The sequence below is a fragment of the Phoxinus phoxinus genome, assembly GCF_949152265.1.
Source record: "Phoxinus phoxinus genome assembly, chromosome: 9".
NCBI classification, from domain to species: Eukaryota; Metazoa; Chordata; class Actinopteri; order Cypriniformes; family Leuciscidae; genus Phoxinus; species Phoxinus phoxinus.
In genome coordinates this window covers 12188234-12205800 of record NC_136884.1, presented here as the reverse complement: position 1 = coordinate 12205800, position 17567 = coordinate 12188234, and the positions used below count along the sequence as shown (strand labels likewise).

At 39.2% G+C, this 17567-nt stretch overlaps 1 protein-coding gene across 4 annotated transcripts in view; it reads left to right on the top strand.

Annotated features, from left to right (window-relative positions):
* The window catches only part of prrt4b (proline rich transmembrane protein 4b), a 31945-nt gene that overhangs the window by 6071 nt on the left and 8307 nt on the right, over window positions 1–17567 (top strand). For 2 of the 4 annotated variants that reach the window (XM_079622453.1, XM_079622452.1), the window contains exons 2-4: window positions 3560–3844; window positions 8337–9327; window positions 15137–15253. In XM_079622453.1, coding sequence (XP_079478579.1) covers window positions 8433–9327; window positions 15137–15253 — 1012 coding nt within the window. In that variant the 5' untranslated portion in view covers window positions 3560–3844; window positions 8337–8432. The remainder of the gene's footprint in view (window positions 1–3559; window positions 3845–8336; window positions 9328–15136; window positions 15254–17567) is intronic. The other 2 variants (XM_079622455.1, XM_079622454.1) reach the window with 1 other exon arrangement.

The following is a 17567-nucleotide window of genomic DNA, read 5'->3' as shown; positions in this document are numbered from 1 at the left end:
GTCTCACTTATATCATACGAGTTCCAAGATTTGATTGTGTGCCGTGGTATATTGTTTCTAATCTAGCAAATTTGATACATAGACAATGGGAGGCATACTGGCATTGAAATAGTTTCAGTGTATAAGTGTCGCTTTTAAAAAAAAAACAGTGTTGGAAATAAAAATATCATTGAGAAGTGTAAAAAGCTACACTGGGCACCTATGGTGAACACATTGTGTCCAGTAGACCCTTCCCCTGCATTGTTTCTCAGTAGGCGAGTATTGTTCAGAGTTGGGGCCAGCGAGACAGTGTAGGGTTGAGCTTCCTCTGTGCAAGGTTCAGTTTCTTTTTTTGTTTCTTCCCCCCTCTCTCCTCACCCATGAAGCTTTGGCTCTACTTTCGCATTGTACCATTACAAGTTCAGTGTAATTTCTCTGTGTGTTTTGCCCCCTGGGTAGACAGGACTTGATGCATTAAACATGTGCACATTGATCCGTTGTAATCTGCCTGCATGTCAGCAACCGCTGCTGATCCAAACCCAATACGTTACACACTCCTGCGGCCCTCTTTTTCTCAGTGTGTTCAACACGCTCAATGAACTCTTGACGCCCGTTCACACCAAGAACGATAGCTATATTAGCGTTCACACCATCATGCAGGAATAATCTGTTTATTGTAAACAGCTGTAGTTGTGTTGCCTGCCACTTAAAATGTCAAGCAGGATGGATTCTGATGGGTGTTTTTATTATACTGACTATAAGTAACTTTGTTACTACATGTCAACTTATTCTAACCCTACCAGTCTACTAATACTCTATTAACACTCTAATGAGAGTTAGTAGACATGAAGGTGCAACGTTACTTATAGTCAACAGAATGTGTTAAAGGGACCATCAAAATAAAGTGACCACCATTTTTAAAACTTTGAAATTATTGTCTTTGATGTGAATGGGCCTTTATTGGCAAATTACTTCAAATACAGTAGGAGATTTTATTGTTCCCCAGTGCGTGTGTGAGTTAAAGCTACACTGTGTAGGATGTACTCCCATCTAGCGGTGAAATTGTATATGACTACCAACTGAATATTACTTTATAGCCCCTCCCATTCCGAGGGCGTTTTAACTCCTACGGTGGCCGTATTATTTCAAATCTGCCGGCAGTCGTGAGTTATCTCCCCCTCGCATTCGGTGTCACTGAGTGTAAAAGCGCGAAAAGCGAAGCTTGAATTTCCAGGTATGTCCCTCTTTGGCTAATGTATTTTCAAGATGGAGGCGCAACATGGCTGCCGCCATTCGACCGACTCGCTCGTATGTATTCTGAATGGCAAATTCTACGCTTACGAGAATACTTGATTAGTTGGTGGAAGTAATTACACACGAATGAGCACATATAATTTTGAAAGAACAAAGTGTTTTTTGCTAAGAATCAACTTAATTTATTCTTTGCATCTTTTTGGAACTGCATATAATGCAACATCCACCCAGTCGTACGGGCATTACGAAAATAAGCGTATAGGCCCTATATCATTTGAAATGGACAACTTTTAAAACAGATGCAAACGCATATGCCCACGGAGCCATTAATCATTCATGCATGCATACAGTTGCTAAAACACCCACACACACCAAGGATCACCTCCTTGAAATAGGCCCATGTGCGCATGGACTTACTAACGGGTTGCTAAAAATTTCTCCCTGCTGCTAGCTGATATCCCACTAGGTGCTAGTTTACCGTTGGCATGAGTCACCTAAATGAATATGAAATTATGAGGCATACACGCACACAATCCTGCAATAGATTCTCGCTTTGAACTGGCATGTTTGTGAGCACCAGATTTTTAAGTCCCATAGGAAATCTCCTTTTTAAATTGATCTGCTCTGATAAATTAAGGTTCTCTGCATACGATAGCCAGGTGCTGTTTTAATTCACTTGGTTGCTTACAGAAATTTTGACATACTGTTCCTTAGTAACAATGTTACTGTTCCATAACCTAGTAAGTTGCCTAAATATTAGGCAGCATCCTAACTGTCATGGATACTCAAAAGTGACTTATTTGACGTGTTCTATTAGTTAGTAACTTTGCGACTCTGTATGGAAAACCCAATATTGGATTTAAAGGAACCATGAAATCTAGAGATATATCTGGCTGTGTGTGCGGTCAATTCAGATCCGCGTCCATCCGTTAGCTGGACAGGCCTAGGAAGGAAAACTGCACATTAAAGGCAAGTTGTGTCTTTTAGCTTTAATGCAGACTGTTAGGATTCATTGTTCCCTGGAGACAAAGGTACTTATCTCAATCAGAGTCAGCCTTTGTGCGCTCCTCCGGATGCTGGGGGGTGGGTGGACATAAAGCACACAGGGTCAGGAGGGGGAACCCTGTCCACCTTATATAGTCTAGTCGGAGTGCAGCTCAGGCAGTCAGACACAACAGTCTGAGCATAGGGGATCCTTATGTAACATCCTTGTACATGATTTTGTGATGCTCAGTAACACGTCCATTACAATTGTTACCATATATTTAAAGTCCCCCTGTAAGTCCATCATTTTATCCCTTAAAACTCATCTTTGATCACCAAAATGACATTTTATGTTATTTTATATTATATGTTATTTTACTTTATGATGTATGGATGCACTTTTTTTTGCTTCAAACTGATGGTTGCAATGCACTTCCATTATAAAGCTCAGAAGCGTCAGGGTGTTTATTAATATAACTCTGATTGTATTCGTCTGAAAGAAGAATACACCTAGGATGGCTTGAGGGTGAGTAAGTCATGGGCTAATTTTCATTTTAAAGTGAACTACTCTCCTTTAACCTTATTAAAACATCCTGTCCTCAAAAACATTACCTTTGGTGCCTGCTCTCGTGAGATGTACTGATCTGGAGCAAAAGTGAAATGGTAATGTGCGTGCGCGCGCGTGTGTGTGTGCGCGTGCATGTATTGTAGGTGAGGTGAAACTGGCATTGAGACTTACTGGCTCCATCCAATTTGACAAAGTTGGGCTTTCCATCAGGAAATGATGTTTCCTTGGGATGGGACAATTCTGATTGTTTCTAAATGTGGAGAATTCCTTGGGATCAGAGAGGCAATCATATCCCAGAATGCTCCCTCTCCCAGGAGAAACACTGTGAATGGATTATTATTGGCTATCTTTGACTGGGATCAGAGATAAGACATTCTATTGACAAGAAGCCGAAGTGTGGCAAAAGTCAACTCAGAAGCGTGACATGTTAAGGTTTGTGGGCTGAAGTGTGCTGCAATGTTTTGTTATGATCGTCAGAGACAGAGTTTCCTCAAATTCATTTTTTTGACACGTTTTAGGTTAAAATTTCAGTTCATAATTCATTAAAAGTATGTATAGAATTTTATAATTAAATATATTTATCATTTTTCAATTAAATATAAATGTTAAAATATTAAATATTTCAAATTCTTGTGTACGTTCTGCTTCTGAATTCTTGTATGTATCTTGTATAATTGCTGTGCATGCTTCATATTTGTATGTATATGCTATGGTGCATGTGCGTTCATGTATTCACGGTGTGTTTTTGAGCATGTGTGTTTTTCTTCTGTGCAGGATGCTTAATTCCGTGACGGTTGCCTGCTGTACAGTGCTTGCTCTCTGCTCTCTAACAATCTGCTCAGCGAGGTGTGACCAGATATTGTGCATCTGAATCCTACACTAGACTACTGATGCAGCGAGAGAGGGGAGGAGAGAGAAAGAGGGAGGGAGGGAGAGTGTGTGACCAAAAACGATTTCTCTCCCACACGCACGGAGAGACAGATCTCTCTCTCTCTCCTGCAGTGGAGTGCTGGTGGCTGTTCTGGATTCTCTGTTTTCCTCTTCTCCTCAGGGAGAAAGGTAAGTTTCTCCTTCTGTCCTTCATCTTTCAAGAAATATTCCAATTATAGAAGCTGCAGCCTCACTGCAGTTGGCTGTCAATCCTGATTTAGGTGTGTATGTGTGACAACATCAGCCAGAAATGTGTGTCAGGTCCGTAAACATCTGTATTTGCTCTATGACCACAGCTCGTGCTCTTGATCGTGCTAAACGGATGGTTGTGTAGCATCTCAGACCTCTTCACACATTCACATATGTGCTGTGTGGGAAGAGCTCTGCGTTTCAGACGCATTCTGCTCCTCTGGTAACCATGGCGAAGGCAGCCAGCATAGCAGCCTGTGCGTTTTAAGATAATCAGGTGATCCGGATGCTTTAAGAAAAAAAGCCCACGAAAACATTAACGTGACAGGTCATTTATCATGTTTTCGCAGCCAAGTGTAATTGACTCCTGACGAGCAGCATTATGTGTGCGCCAAGACAGAAAGCAGTGAAACACATTTGCAACATTTGGAAATTGCCAAGGAGTTAACCGTCACAAATGTCAACAGGTTGTTCGGACCACATTGATAAACACCTATAAAAACATCTTAAATAATTTGAAGGATGGACAAATATAACTATCTATTTTGAGTGTGTGTAGTGATATTGTGAGCAGGGGGTGAAATAAAACACCCAGCAGTGATGGTGGATGGCTGGGAGCAAAACAACTATAATCAGGACATATAATTCATCAATATACATGCACATATAGACTAAACATAAATGGATTGATCCATTCAGGCTTGCAGCTTGATAACACTCAGTTAATGAACACTGCGGTGACTGACAACTATAAGGACGCAGAGAGCCATTGATGTGGTAAATGATTGTGTACATGGAGTCAACAGTATTGAGCCCAGTGTTTCGCAGTGTGAGGGAATGGGAGGAGAAACACTGTGTAAAATAACAGCACTTTCAACACCCAAAGCAGTCTATTGAGGTGATTTAGGGGGGCTCTTCCGATCGTAGGATCATTTTATGGATTTAGTTTTACTTCATTCTTAATTTTAATACAATGTTATGAATTAAGCAGCTCATACATAACATCAGTTCTCAATAGAAAAAAATAAAAAACATATTAAACAAAGTATTATGCACTAATTTAAGACATTTCTTCTTATATAGAACCATTTTGGTATGAAAAGTTCGTTAAAATTGAGTCAAGAACCTTAAGGTTCTACGTGGAACTTTTTTCTAAAAGTTAAGCTATTTTACTACTAAAATACTTTGTAGTCTCTGGTAAACCAGCCTTAAATATCCTTAGACTTTGTAGTTTAGGACTAGGCTGCATTTAGATCACGATGCACGCACCAGACCATGGATGCTCTGGTTCATGGTTGGGTTAAGGTTATAGGCTAATGGCTTTTGCTGTCTCTAAAAATCTTTAGACTGTGTTTAAAGGAAAACCCCTTTATGGGCATCTGTGTGTGTGTGTTTTTTTTTATGGCTGCAGGTCATAAATATCCCCTCCCCCACAATGTCTATAAGATAAGAACCAGAAAGGCCTGGTGAATAAATCTTTTGGTTTCATGAAGGCGTGAGCCAATGATTCCTTGAGCCGTCATGCACGTCTAGAGGCCTGTTAAAATAATTGATACCATGACTAGTCGATCTGTCACCACTTAAGAAGGTCCTCAGCGCTAGACTTTAAACACACATATATTGAGAGAAGGACACTTCTAACCTTCTCTCAGTCCCCTAATAATTTCATTAAGATCCTCTTCTGATTAAGTGGAATCACCATTTTGTGTCTCATTGGTTAAGTTTACGTTAGATGTTTGAAAGGTAGAAGAATTCTTCCCATGTCAAAAGGTATGCATCTAGTTGCAATCGACTGTATTGTGGCTCAAATAAAATGTATATTGAGAAAATAAATGAAGTTCATGCCAACACGAACAGGCTGCCAAGATTTTGAAACTGCTAAACATTTTAATAAGCACTTTTGGTCTTATGTTAAGCCAATACTTCCATTGCAAAACCTTGAAACAAAACCATTTGATAACCACTGAGTACAAATGAAAATGGGGATAGTTTGGATGATCACCTTCTTTTTTTTGGATTTGTTTTGGAGTGTAATATGTTTTATGATGATTATTATAAGTGTAAGAATTAATTGTGGGTTACAGACACTCTATGGTGAAATATATTAATATATTATTAGAAATAAAATAACTCAACAAGGGAAAGATTTCAGGCGAGGACTAAATGTGTAGTGTTAAATCAGGAGTAGCTCTTGAGCACTCGCTTTTTCCCTTTTTCTGCTTGAGTGATTACATCCTGCTCTGGCAAGCCCTTTCTTTGCCATGCACAGTGGAACAAAATGACAATGAAAGAGGGAAAGGAGAGTGAGAGAAATGGATAGAGAGAGGGAAAGAACAAAAGAGAGGGGGGCCTAATAGTAAAGCGCAGTGCTATACAGTCATTTAGGTGTCTCTGACACATGCACACAGCAGCGTTTGTGATTCTGTTTAACAAGCTCCTGTGGGGTATATGACTTACTGAGGCATTTAGCACTGGCGAAACTGTTCTTCTGAAATGAAACGTTTCAGAAGGTGTAAAAGACAAAGGCGGGGGGAGTGAAAGCTATAGCGTCTGATAAATGTTTTGATGGGAATACAGCTTTTAATGGTTAAAATCACCTAGAATCATCACCACCTTTCACCTTGCTAGCGACGGCCCCGAAGACGGGACTTCTTCGCTAAAAGCAGGTGGTGTGTGATGATGAGAAAACAGTCTGGCTAGTGATGACAATAATGACTATGAATCAGCCAGGCTTAAATAGCGCCCCCTGTGGAGTGTTATGTTAGTAAAAAAAAAAAAAAAGCATATACTGTATGCCAGAAATAGTGTCAGTAAAATATGCTGTGTACTGTACATGTACAACCAGAATAAATTATACTGGGTACTGTGCAATGTGTTGACCTTCCATTTCCAAAGTGAAGCAATGTCAGTGGACATTTTCAGAAATTTTTTTCCCCAAAGAAATGAATGCATATGTTCAGCAAAGATGCATTAAATTGATCATACGTGACAGTAAAACTTTGACATTGTTACAAAAAAATACACACTGTTCTTTTGACCTTTCAATTGAAGAAGCTGAAAAAAAGGATCCCAGTTTCCACAAAAATATTAGGCAGCACAATTATGTTTGACTGTGATAATAAAAAATGTTTATTGGGCAACAGAGCAGCATATTATAATGATCTCTGAAGGATCATGTGACATTGAAGACTGTGGCTGCTGACAATTCAGCTTTGCCACTGCAGGAATAAATTATATTTAAAAATAAAAGGTATTTTAATTGTAATAATATTACTGTATTATTGTATTGCTGTTTATTGTGTGTTTATATATATATATATATATATATATATATATATATATATATATATATATATATATGCTGTGGTGAGCATATGACATTACCAAAAGTTTGGGGTGGGTGAGATTTTTTTTTATATATATATATATATATATAACAAAATACAACACCCTTTACAAGCTTATTAATCTCTTAATCTTTATATTTGTTTGTAAAAAAAAAAAAAAAAAAAATTAACTTATGAAAGGGTCGATTAGATGCATATCGACTCTTAATTGTTCAGTTACCCCAGGAACTAATAATCCATAAACTATCACACAGGTCAATGTGCATTTTTAGATCGTGGCAGATTTTTGCGCTTTCTGAAAGACCAATCTGCAATCCATCAATCTCTTTTAAACCCATTAGCCCAGAGCCAGTTAGCTGGTTTAATCTAGTATTAGTAAGCAAACCTCATTAAGCGGAGAAGGGGTTCTGTCTTTTAAAAAGACTCTGAGGGAGGCTATTTCTGCGATCCAGATGGCATCGAGAGATGGATAAGACACAATTGGGTTACAGAAAGAAAGGAAATGAAAGAGAATTTCAAAATACTTATCCTGCTATTTACTGACCAAAAACAACCGATGCTATTCCCAGTGGGAGAGTAGAGAGTTTATTGCTGTTTCGAGAACAAATCAATTGCGTGAGGGGGAGAGAAAGTGAGTGCGAGAGAGAGCGAGAAAGAGGAACGCGGGGGCAGCAAAGAAAGAAAGAAAGTCCAAATCTCACTCCGAGAGAAATTTCATCAAATTCAACTCCTCTCACTGAGGCTACAGGCCATCAGCTTTATACTCCAAAATTAGCCCACAGCTCCACAAAGAAACCGGGCCTCTATACGTCCTACTACACCGCCCCCATATATACACTGCCACAAAGAGACCTCTAGTCTTCTATTAGTATTCTTAAAGAGCCCTGCCTCTATAATTGTTCTGTCAATGGAGAGTTGAGGCCACCTCTGTGACAGCGGGAAGAAGTGAGATTGTGTATGAAACTACTAAACTCAAAAGCTTAAACTTAAGTGTTCGCGTTCAGGCGCAATGGAAGAACGTCTATAGTATAACTCACTTGAAGTAAACTGAGAGGATATCAATGTTTTTTGTGTCTCTATTTTAGAATATTTGCTGCAGAAGCCCAGTGCATCCGGTGGGCATTCCTCGGAAAGTCAGACACCATGTGAGCAGTGGCCCAGCACGACATTAGAGGGGCAGAATGCTGCTTCTGCGTGGGACTCTTGTGGTCTTCTCTCTCATCAGTTCTATCAATGGGTTTTTCAGCGTGTTTGGGCCAAAACCGACAACCCAACCCAAGGCAGCCTCCAAAGGTTGGGACTTGTTTGGGAAAATGCCATCACTCAATTTAGGATCATTAAATTTTTTCAGTCAGGCTAAAGGGTCTGCCACGACAAAGGTGAGCCAGACACTTCCAGAAGCAACCACACAAGACTATACTCTGAATTCGGAGGGCTTAACCAGCCCAAAATACCAGCCGACCGCAACCACAATTGAGGAACTTCAAAGCAGCACCATTCAGATAGGCACTCTGCTGCCTTTAAAATCTGAAAAATGGCCAACAAATGACTTACTTACTGAACCTCCCTCTAAACTCGATCCAAGCCTTGACCTCGACCTCTGGCCCCCCAATAATGACCAAAGCACAGCGAAAACCCCACGAACGACATCTCCCCAGATAACTAAACCAGAAATACAAACATACACTGTATCCACTGATCAGAGTACCAGCACCACTCTGACTGCAACACTGAGAAAGATTACGGAAACCATGAACCCTTACAGTGACCAAACCATACCCACAGGCACTCTGTCAACAACACCGGAACTAACGACAGCTTCATTTCAAACCACAAATTTCATTACACCGGCAGACCCCAAGCCTGAAGTATCTACCGTACCTCTGACCACTGTCAGCACTAAACGAAACACATTGGGGACAACAAACCAGGCCTCGGATCCAGAACGGACGCCTTTTAAACCAACTAGCGAGGCTCTGGAGGGATTTACATGGGTAGAGCAGACCACAGGCCCAACAGAAGGGGAAAGAGTGCAAAGTTTTGGCCCAGATCCCACTCCCACCCTGCCAGCAGGAGGTAAGTCAACCCTAACTTCTCTGTTTGCTTACAACCCAAGCATATGATCTAAGATTTTGACACAATTATCAAAAATTATGACCGAATTGAACCTCCTGAGCAGGCATGAGTATTACATTTTGTTCCTTTTGTTTCATTGTTTTAACTCTATTTAAGGTGAAAATGTGTATTTAATGAGTTGCCAAGCCTTCATTGATTACCAGTGAAGGGTTAGCAGTGAAATCAATGAGTCTGATTAATTGATTAATAGCCCCTAAATCCCTGAAACATGCAAAATCTTGTTAATAAGTAGCGAGAAGAATGACTTTCATCTGATTGTGAGAGCCACTCCAGAGTAAGGAACCACTCCATTACTGCTGATATCCATGTAGTGAGTCTGAGAGCTTTACGTCTGCATAGGAGGCATGGCTTGTGTTTGGAATAGCATACTGCGTGCTTATGTGGTATATGCACTGCACTATATAGGGAGTCCTATGTCGCCACATGAAAAGACTAATTAAATTTTGCATGACATAAATTAAGGCAATTTTGTGAATACTTTTTTTCTTTTTCTTTTTTTTTTAAGATGTAGTGCAAATCATTCTCATTACTATAATGCAAAATAAAAATTAAATCAATGTTTTCAGACAATCATTGTTACAGTTACAGGGAAAAAGTCTTGAAAATAATCTAAATAAATATTTAAAATCTAAATTGTACACAAATCTGCGTGTGTACAGTATGCAAATGTTATGTATACTGTTACCTGCTACATTTACTGTATACTGCGTCCAACTGCTTAAAGTTAAGACGTTTTTACATAAAACTGGATTAACAGTCTAAATGTAATTATTTACATATTTATTTCTAAGATCTAATGTAATGAAAGCAGCAATGACAACAACGTATTGTAGCATACTACTGTTTGAAAGTTTGTTAACATATATTGTGATGTTGTTGCATGATGCACGTATACTATTACACATACTATTTACATTTAAACTAGGCATTAAGCAATATGCTAGTATTTCCAATCCATTACGAACATTTGCATCATTTAAGGTCAAGCGTTGAGTGTAGGGCAGGCCTATATCCCACTGGAGAGACCTTTCACAAAGACTTGTGACATTTTGATCCAAAAAAATCTAGACCTGTAAGATCAAGGTGCCAGCCAGACAAATCAATATAGACCTCCTTTTGAGGTGACCGCACACAAGAACTCTCCTTGTAAATAGTGTGCCAGGTACCTAGCTGTGGTGTATGTGAAGTGGCTAAGCATGCTAACCAGTATTGACATGGCTCTGTTTGATATCTGCTAAAGGAGCGGTAAGATGTGTGTGTGTGTGTGTGTGTGTGTACAGTGAGCATGGGATTTGCACTGGAGAAGCAGCCAGTTGGGCGGCATGTAATCAGTATTCCGATGGCAGAGTCAGCACAGCCAGTGAATCCTCAGGGACGATGTTTTTTCCGCACCGCCTGTTCATGGATGCTGAGCATGCCTCTCTCAACATTTAGTCTCCTTTTCTCAATTTACTCTATCCGTCCTCTCTTTCAGTAATAGGCCTCATGACGTTTACTGGGCATCTCTCTTTCTTTTCCAGCCATAAGTCTCATTTAGTCCTTAAGTCTCATGTTTTCTTTCAACCTCTCCTGGCTCCCAGAGACATGTTTTTCCATGTCTTTCTGTTCTTTCAATCCAAACTTGTAGAATCTTTTCAAATGGTGGAGACAGGAAATGCAGAGAGGATCTGTTACTATCCACCTCTGTCTGAGAGTTATTGGCTTTCTGCAAATCTTGGGTACATGCCCGCAGCATGTTTGTATCAAAGGTTAAATACTGTAGTTTCGCTGATGGAATCAACTTTTCTTCAATATTTGTACTTTATTTTGCATATTTTATTAAGCACCGGAGATTGAAATTTTAAGCCAGTTAGTAAACATTTGGCAGACGTGAATGAGACTACATTGATTCTATTTCAACATTTCAGTATTGTGGCACTTTTTAAAGTGTAATTTTAACAACTTCATCAAATATGATTTTTACATAAACATGAACCCTCTAAACCCCCTTCGGTTTTTGTGCCGAAATGGTTTATATTTCACCAACAAAATTTGTTTTGTAGAAACCATTCTGTTATTAAAAAGTTGATATAAAAACGGCCTTATGTGCAATTTAAATGTTTGTACAACTCTGTTTTAGATATTTGAGTGTTGATTATAAAATAAGTTTGATTATTTAATTAATTAATTAATTTAATTTTCGGCAAAGCACATCCTGAATTTTAGGTTTCAGGCTAGAATTTCCATTTTGTGTGTGTGTGTGTGTGGTGTGTGTGTGTGAGAGAGAAACAGCAAATTATTGACCAATGTTTCGGTCACCTTGTCTTCTGGAGGTGCTTGCAGCCACAAATTGCTTATCCCCCACCTCAAAAACACGCTGGAGCTGAGAGCAAGGTCAATTACCACACTGGACCTGAGAGGAGGAGGGGAGTCTGGGAAAAAGGAGAGCAGTAAAGGAAGGCGTGTTGAGACTTGAGGAAACAAGGCTGAATCTTACAAACACTGTCTGGGTCATATGTCACCACACAATCAAAAGAAAAATTTGCATTAAAGAAAGGGGGAGGCCTATTTTTTTATTTATGTATTAACCTTCATAATGTGAAAAATCGAATTTTTATTACTACAGTAATACAGAAAAAAAAGTAATTTTATTACTTGCAATTTGCATTTGTAAAGTATATTGTAAGTAAACATTTTGGTTAATTATTTTAATATAAATTAAAATTGGATAATAACTGAATTACAGTTATGAAATATGATTTTTTTTTTTTTAACCCAGTTACAATAATGTGAGTTTGATTGTAAAATATGTGCCATGAAAATACTCATAAACAAATTCTTACTAAAAAAAAAAGAAAAAAAATGTGTGGGGTGAAATATGAAGTTTTAAGATGAAACTGATCTGGAAATGTCCTTTTTCTTAGATTTGACTGCTTTCCAGAGAGATAAGAAGCCTGGATTCTTCCTCTGATCCTGTTTCTCTTTTTCTGTTTCTTTATTTCTTTTTCTTCTCTCCATCCTACTGCAAAAACAACCCTGTGCTGTTGTGTGGTGACCTCACCTCTTCTACACTAACAAATCTTTGTCTCATCATTTCTTAAATGCCTATTAGTTACTCATATTCAAACATAAAAGCAATACAGATCATTCAGGTCATGGGTCATTCAGATGGCAGTGCAAACATGTGACTGCTGTCTGGACCTGATGAATATGACGTTCTTCTTCGGTCAAAAGAATCAACATTTTGATTACATCACTTAATTCTGAGGTAACATGCTAGTAATCTCAAAGACTATAGAATAACACAAGACTCATCACTCGTATTGTTTGCAATGCTCAACATGGCGGAATAAGTCCCGCCTTCTAAATAAGAGCCAATCGGCGATTGGTAAAGTCATCGTGTCACTGCAGCTGCCGTTAGAAGCTCCGGTTCCTATAGAAACAGTCAGACCCGCTCTTCCATTGCGCATTAGCTTGATCCAGCCTGAAAATTTGATGATTCGAGCGTCTAGAAACTGAGTCAGTTGTTGTCAGTTGATTTCATTGTTAATTTCAAACATGAGATTTAATCGTAAGCTTGGCGAACTGTTTTGGTGAATTTTATGGTTCTCCATTCAAAGAAATGCACTTGCACGCCCGAGAGGCGTTTCAAAGATGGCCGCCGAGTGAAATGACTTGTCTTCAAGGGACTTTGGTTATGTCAGGAGCAGATCAGATCATAAACTTAACAGTTGTCAAGGTTACGGCTCACAGACTGGTTACAATGTGATCGTTGTCACGGCAACACTGCTGACAAGCAATGTAGTACATTTTTTACTGTGTTTTGGGTAAGCTGTATGCACAGCTTGTGTCACTAAAACACACTCTCAAACAGTGAACTATTGCAGTATGATGATAATGCAGTATTTACATCACTGTCATTTCATAAAAGGTTAATCCTATGATTAGGCTTTCTTAAAGCGTCCAGAGACCAACCGACTCATTACTGCCTGTGTGGAGATTGTGTGTGGCTTTACTGAATCTAAAAAAGGAGGAAAATGAGTGATTCCCAATCCCACCCCCCAAGGATCCTTTTTTAATGAAATTCAAACTGCCCTTTTTTCTCCTGAACGTTCGGAATTGAGTTCATAATCTCCCAGACAAACACAAACTCAGTCATTCAAACATCCACATTCAGCCCTATGAGGAAGATTCACTGATGTATGTGCAGGGGTCGAAATTACAAATTCTGATCTAATTCCATCTTTATTAATATAGACCAGGGAAGGAGTTGGAGGAGGGGTAGAAATGGAGAACGAGACAGGGAGATGAAGGTAAAGGGTGTTTCATAGATGAATAACTAGCTCTGAAAGAACATTCGTCATCAACTAATGAGGATCGGTGGTCTATAGGTGGTTCTGGCAGGGACTGACGGGGGACGTTTGACGCTTCATTTGAACACAGCTGGTGTAAGAGTCAGAATCTTTAAATCACCCATGAAGAGACGGAGGAGAGTAATTGAGTACAAGGCTGGTGGATGGATGGATGGATGGATATATGGATGGATATATGGATGGACGGACTGAAGGATGGGCAGATGGATATATGGACAGATGGAAATGCACAAATGGAAAGATGTATATAAATATATATACACATGGATGAATGAATGGACGGATGTATAGATGAAGATAGACAGATGTATTAAAAATATATGGATGGATGGGTGGATGGATAATGTATATATAATGAGGTACTGTAGATGGATGGATAAATATAGATGGGTGGATAGACTGTAAAAGAAAATTTGTCGATTTGTCCATCAAGAGAATGATGGAATCAAGTGGTGACCTAGTGATGCTTGATGATTTAGTTTGACTGAACCCCTGCCAAGAGAGGACGAGTTGAGCTGTGCACAATCACACACACGCACACATACACTGTCCTTGTTTAGGCTCCCCACTTGGTTTGGTGCAGAGCTCATTATTCATGCTAATGAGAGACGGTACTCTCAGCTCTAGAATGAAGATCTGCTGTGATCAGGCCTAAAACGAGTATCCTGACGATACACAAACATAAAAAAAACGGGATCATGCAGGTTTTTTGCAGTTACCACGAGGGATGATTTTAGTCACACAAATCGTCTACTGGTCATGTGTATGTCTGCATATGCAATGATAACTTTCTACACTAAACATAAGGTGAACACAAATCTACTCAATTATTTGGGCGCATTGACGCTGCGCATCCATACATAGTCCATACACACACACGAATGCCCAAACAACTACATAGCTACACATTTGGGAATGTAAACATTCCATCTCCAAGACTATTAATAAAGAATGTGACAAACATGGAAGCATGATGCATGGCACTTAATGGAAAAATTTATTTCAGTGGGAATCAGTGACCAATGGCCAGATAATAAAGACTCTGGCCTCAATGTGCCACGTCTCACACGGCTCTGTGTGTTTGTAGCTTTTTCTCAGAAAAGTTTTCGGATTAGTTTGATAATCCTTCTTGGTCACAAAGATAAGGTTTCAGTTTCTGATCCATAATGAAGCTCTGTCATAGTGGAGTGGGGTGCCCACATTCAAACAGCAAAGTCAAGTCATTATAATTAAACAATGAGATGCCAACTCCAATGCCAGTGAAGCCTAGCCTGGAATACCACACAAATCTGCTTGACATAACTAGGTTAGGAAATGTTCTTGTTTCTCCACTCTTTCAGTCATAAAAACTTTCATTCAGCACCACATTCTCAGCCTTGTGTGCTCTGTTTTCCCAGCAGGCTTTGCATTGGAGGAAGGCGATAAGGAAGTGGGGAAGAGTGCTGATCTGACAACACAAAAGCGACACGATGAGCTGACAACATCAGCTAGCGCAACGACTCTCAGGAACAAAGGTAATTAAAATGGTCTGATGAAATACATGCCTGAATGTAATCTACACCTGTGATAATTATGCTCTGATTACATCTTGGGACATGAACCAGTTTTTAAAAGGCACAAATATATTGGAGAGAACCTCACCCTAAGTAAATAGCACCACATTTAAGCTGCCCAATATAATTTATTGAAAATAGTTTACACAAAATTAAAAATTGTGCATTTACTCAACCCCATGTCGTTCCAAACTAGTATGACTGAAAAAAGTACAATAAAAGTATCTGTCAATACCACAAGTCAGTTTTCACTGATAATCGCCCCCTCTAGTGAGCTGTTAACCGTAGAGACCAGTAGTGTTTACACTGCAGCAACAAACTCAGCTCAGTGTCACTCAAACTCAAAATATTATTAAACGCTCATGACAAACGACCACTACTTGCAATAATTGGCTGTCGTCACATGTTTTTCACCTGTCATTTGCATAAAGTTGAGCATTTCTGAACCTTTCAACACTTTCGACTGCCATAGAAATGAACTGAAAACACCCGCTCTGCTCTGCTCACTCCACGCCAGTGTAAACGTCTCGATCAGTCTGATTTGTGAAAGAATCATTCGCACTGGATTGGTGAACTAACTAAAACTAATTGGTGAACTGAATCTGATTCAAAAGAATTATTCTTTCATAAATCAGACATCACTACTTGTCTCATAAACTCTATATTCTCAGATTTTCCGTCAATAACTTTTGGTCTATTTCTCACACAAAACTATATCATATGACTTCAAAAGACCTGGAATATAGTGTACAAGTTTGATGATACATTTATGGTAGCTTCAAAAAGGATCCAGTCCCTATTCATTGTAATTGTATAGAAAATAATTACAGTATCAGTATATTCTGCAGAATTAAAAAAAATTGGGTTTTCCTTTGGTACAACATGAGGATGCGTAAATTTATGACAGAAATTTTAATTTTGAGTAATATTCTTTTTTTAAAGTGTTATACTAGCCATCCATTGGTTGAACATAAATAAATGTCATTAATTGAGCCCATGTACTGTAGCGCTGTCTGACTGGTCAGTCACAGATCTATATTTTGATACCTTTTCCGAGGAAAACCTAGAATTGGCTTATTTGTTTCTCCATATTATACTGCGATAATTGTTTAAACATTAAAATGCATACATCAGCTGTTAGGATGTGATATATTTCCCAAACACAGTAACAAATGAGCCTAGCATTCTCGTTCCTTTAGTCAAATAGTAAAGCCAACCTCTTCCTCCTTCTGCACGTGATTTGGAGAATGACATGTTTGTATGATATGGCCGATTGCACTTCGTCCAACCATCTGCTACCTGCCTGTAATTGCTTCCAGAGGGAGGAGGAACTAGTTATAGAAGCGCTTTTATCTCATGGTTGGCGCCTCCTACAAACAAGCCGACCACTAAACTGCCTTAGAGAGTTGAGTTGCACTACATGTTTCAGTAGAGCAGATCTATCAACATATGGTTTTAAATGTGCCATTTTACGTCACCATCCCTGTTGATCTTGAGGTACGTCTTAGACCCAGCTTCTCTTCGGTAGCACCTAACCTACTTTCTCCCCGCTGCATTCAATAGCCTAACCTAAATTCCATTAATAGATGGACAAAATATGCCACAACGATCCAAGAACCAGGTTGCGAGAATATGTGTGTGTTTATGGGCTGTCTCATAAAGTAAACTGCACGCAGAGATCCGATCCACAAAACTGCAGCTGCCGTGTCTCAAATTAAAGATGCAAAAGTTTTCAAAATCTAGCACATATTCGTCTCACTTGAAAATTGAATGTCCTGCGGGAAGGAGGTGGATCAAATGGTCTTCCTGTCTCCTTCACGTCTCCTTCACTGCCCTCTTCTTTAAGTCAGGGTATCCAGGCCTCATCAATATGAATGGGATCATCCTACCCTGCTGTCCACTCATCTATTATTAGAGAGGGCATAAATTTAAAGTGAGGCAGGACAGATTAAATCTGAATGAGTACTTCCTTGCAATGACGTGATGGCACAGCACTGTATTTCTAATTAAGCAGAGGGTGTTGTCATTATCGGATCAGAAAGTCCTAAACCTAAAAAACTTGTTGCTGGTTCTTGTTTTGACAACCTGGAAGACTCTGGTCCTGTTTACACTTGGTATTAATATCTGTCTTGGGATATTCAATCAGCTAAAACACATCAATGTATGCTAATGAAGTGCAAAAAAGTACATCACACAAATAGCTCTCCACATGGGAGATACTACTCGCAACTGATTGTAATAGAGTTGTTATTGGTGTTAGCATGTTGCTAAGCTA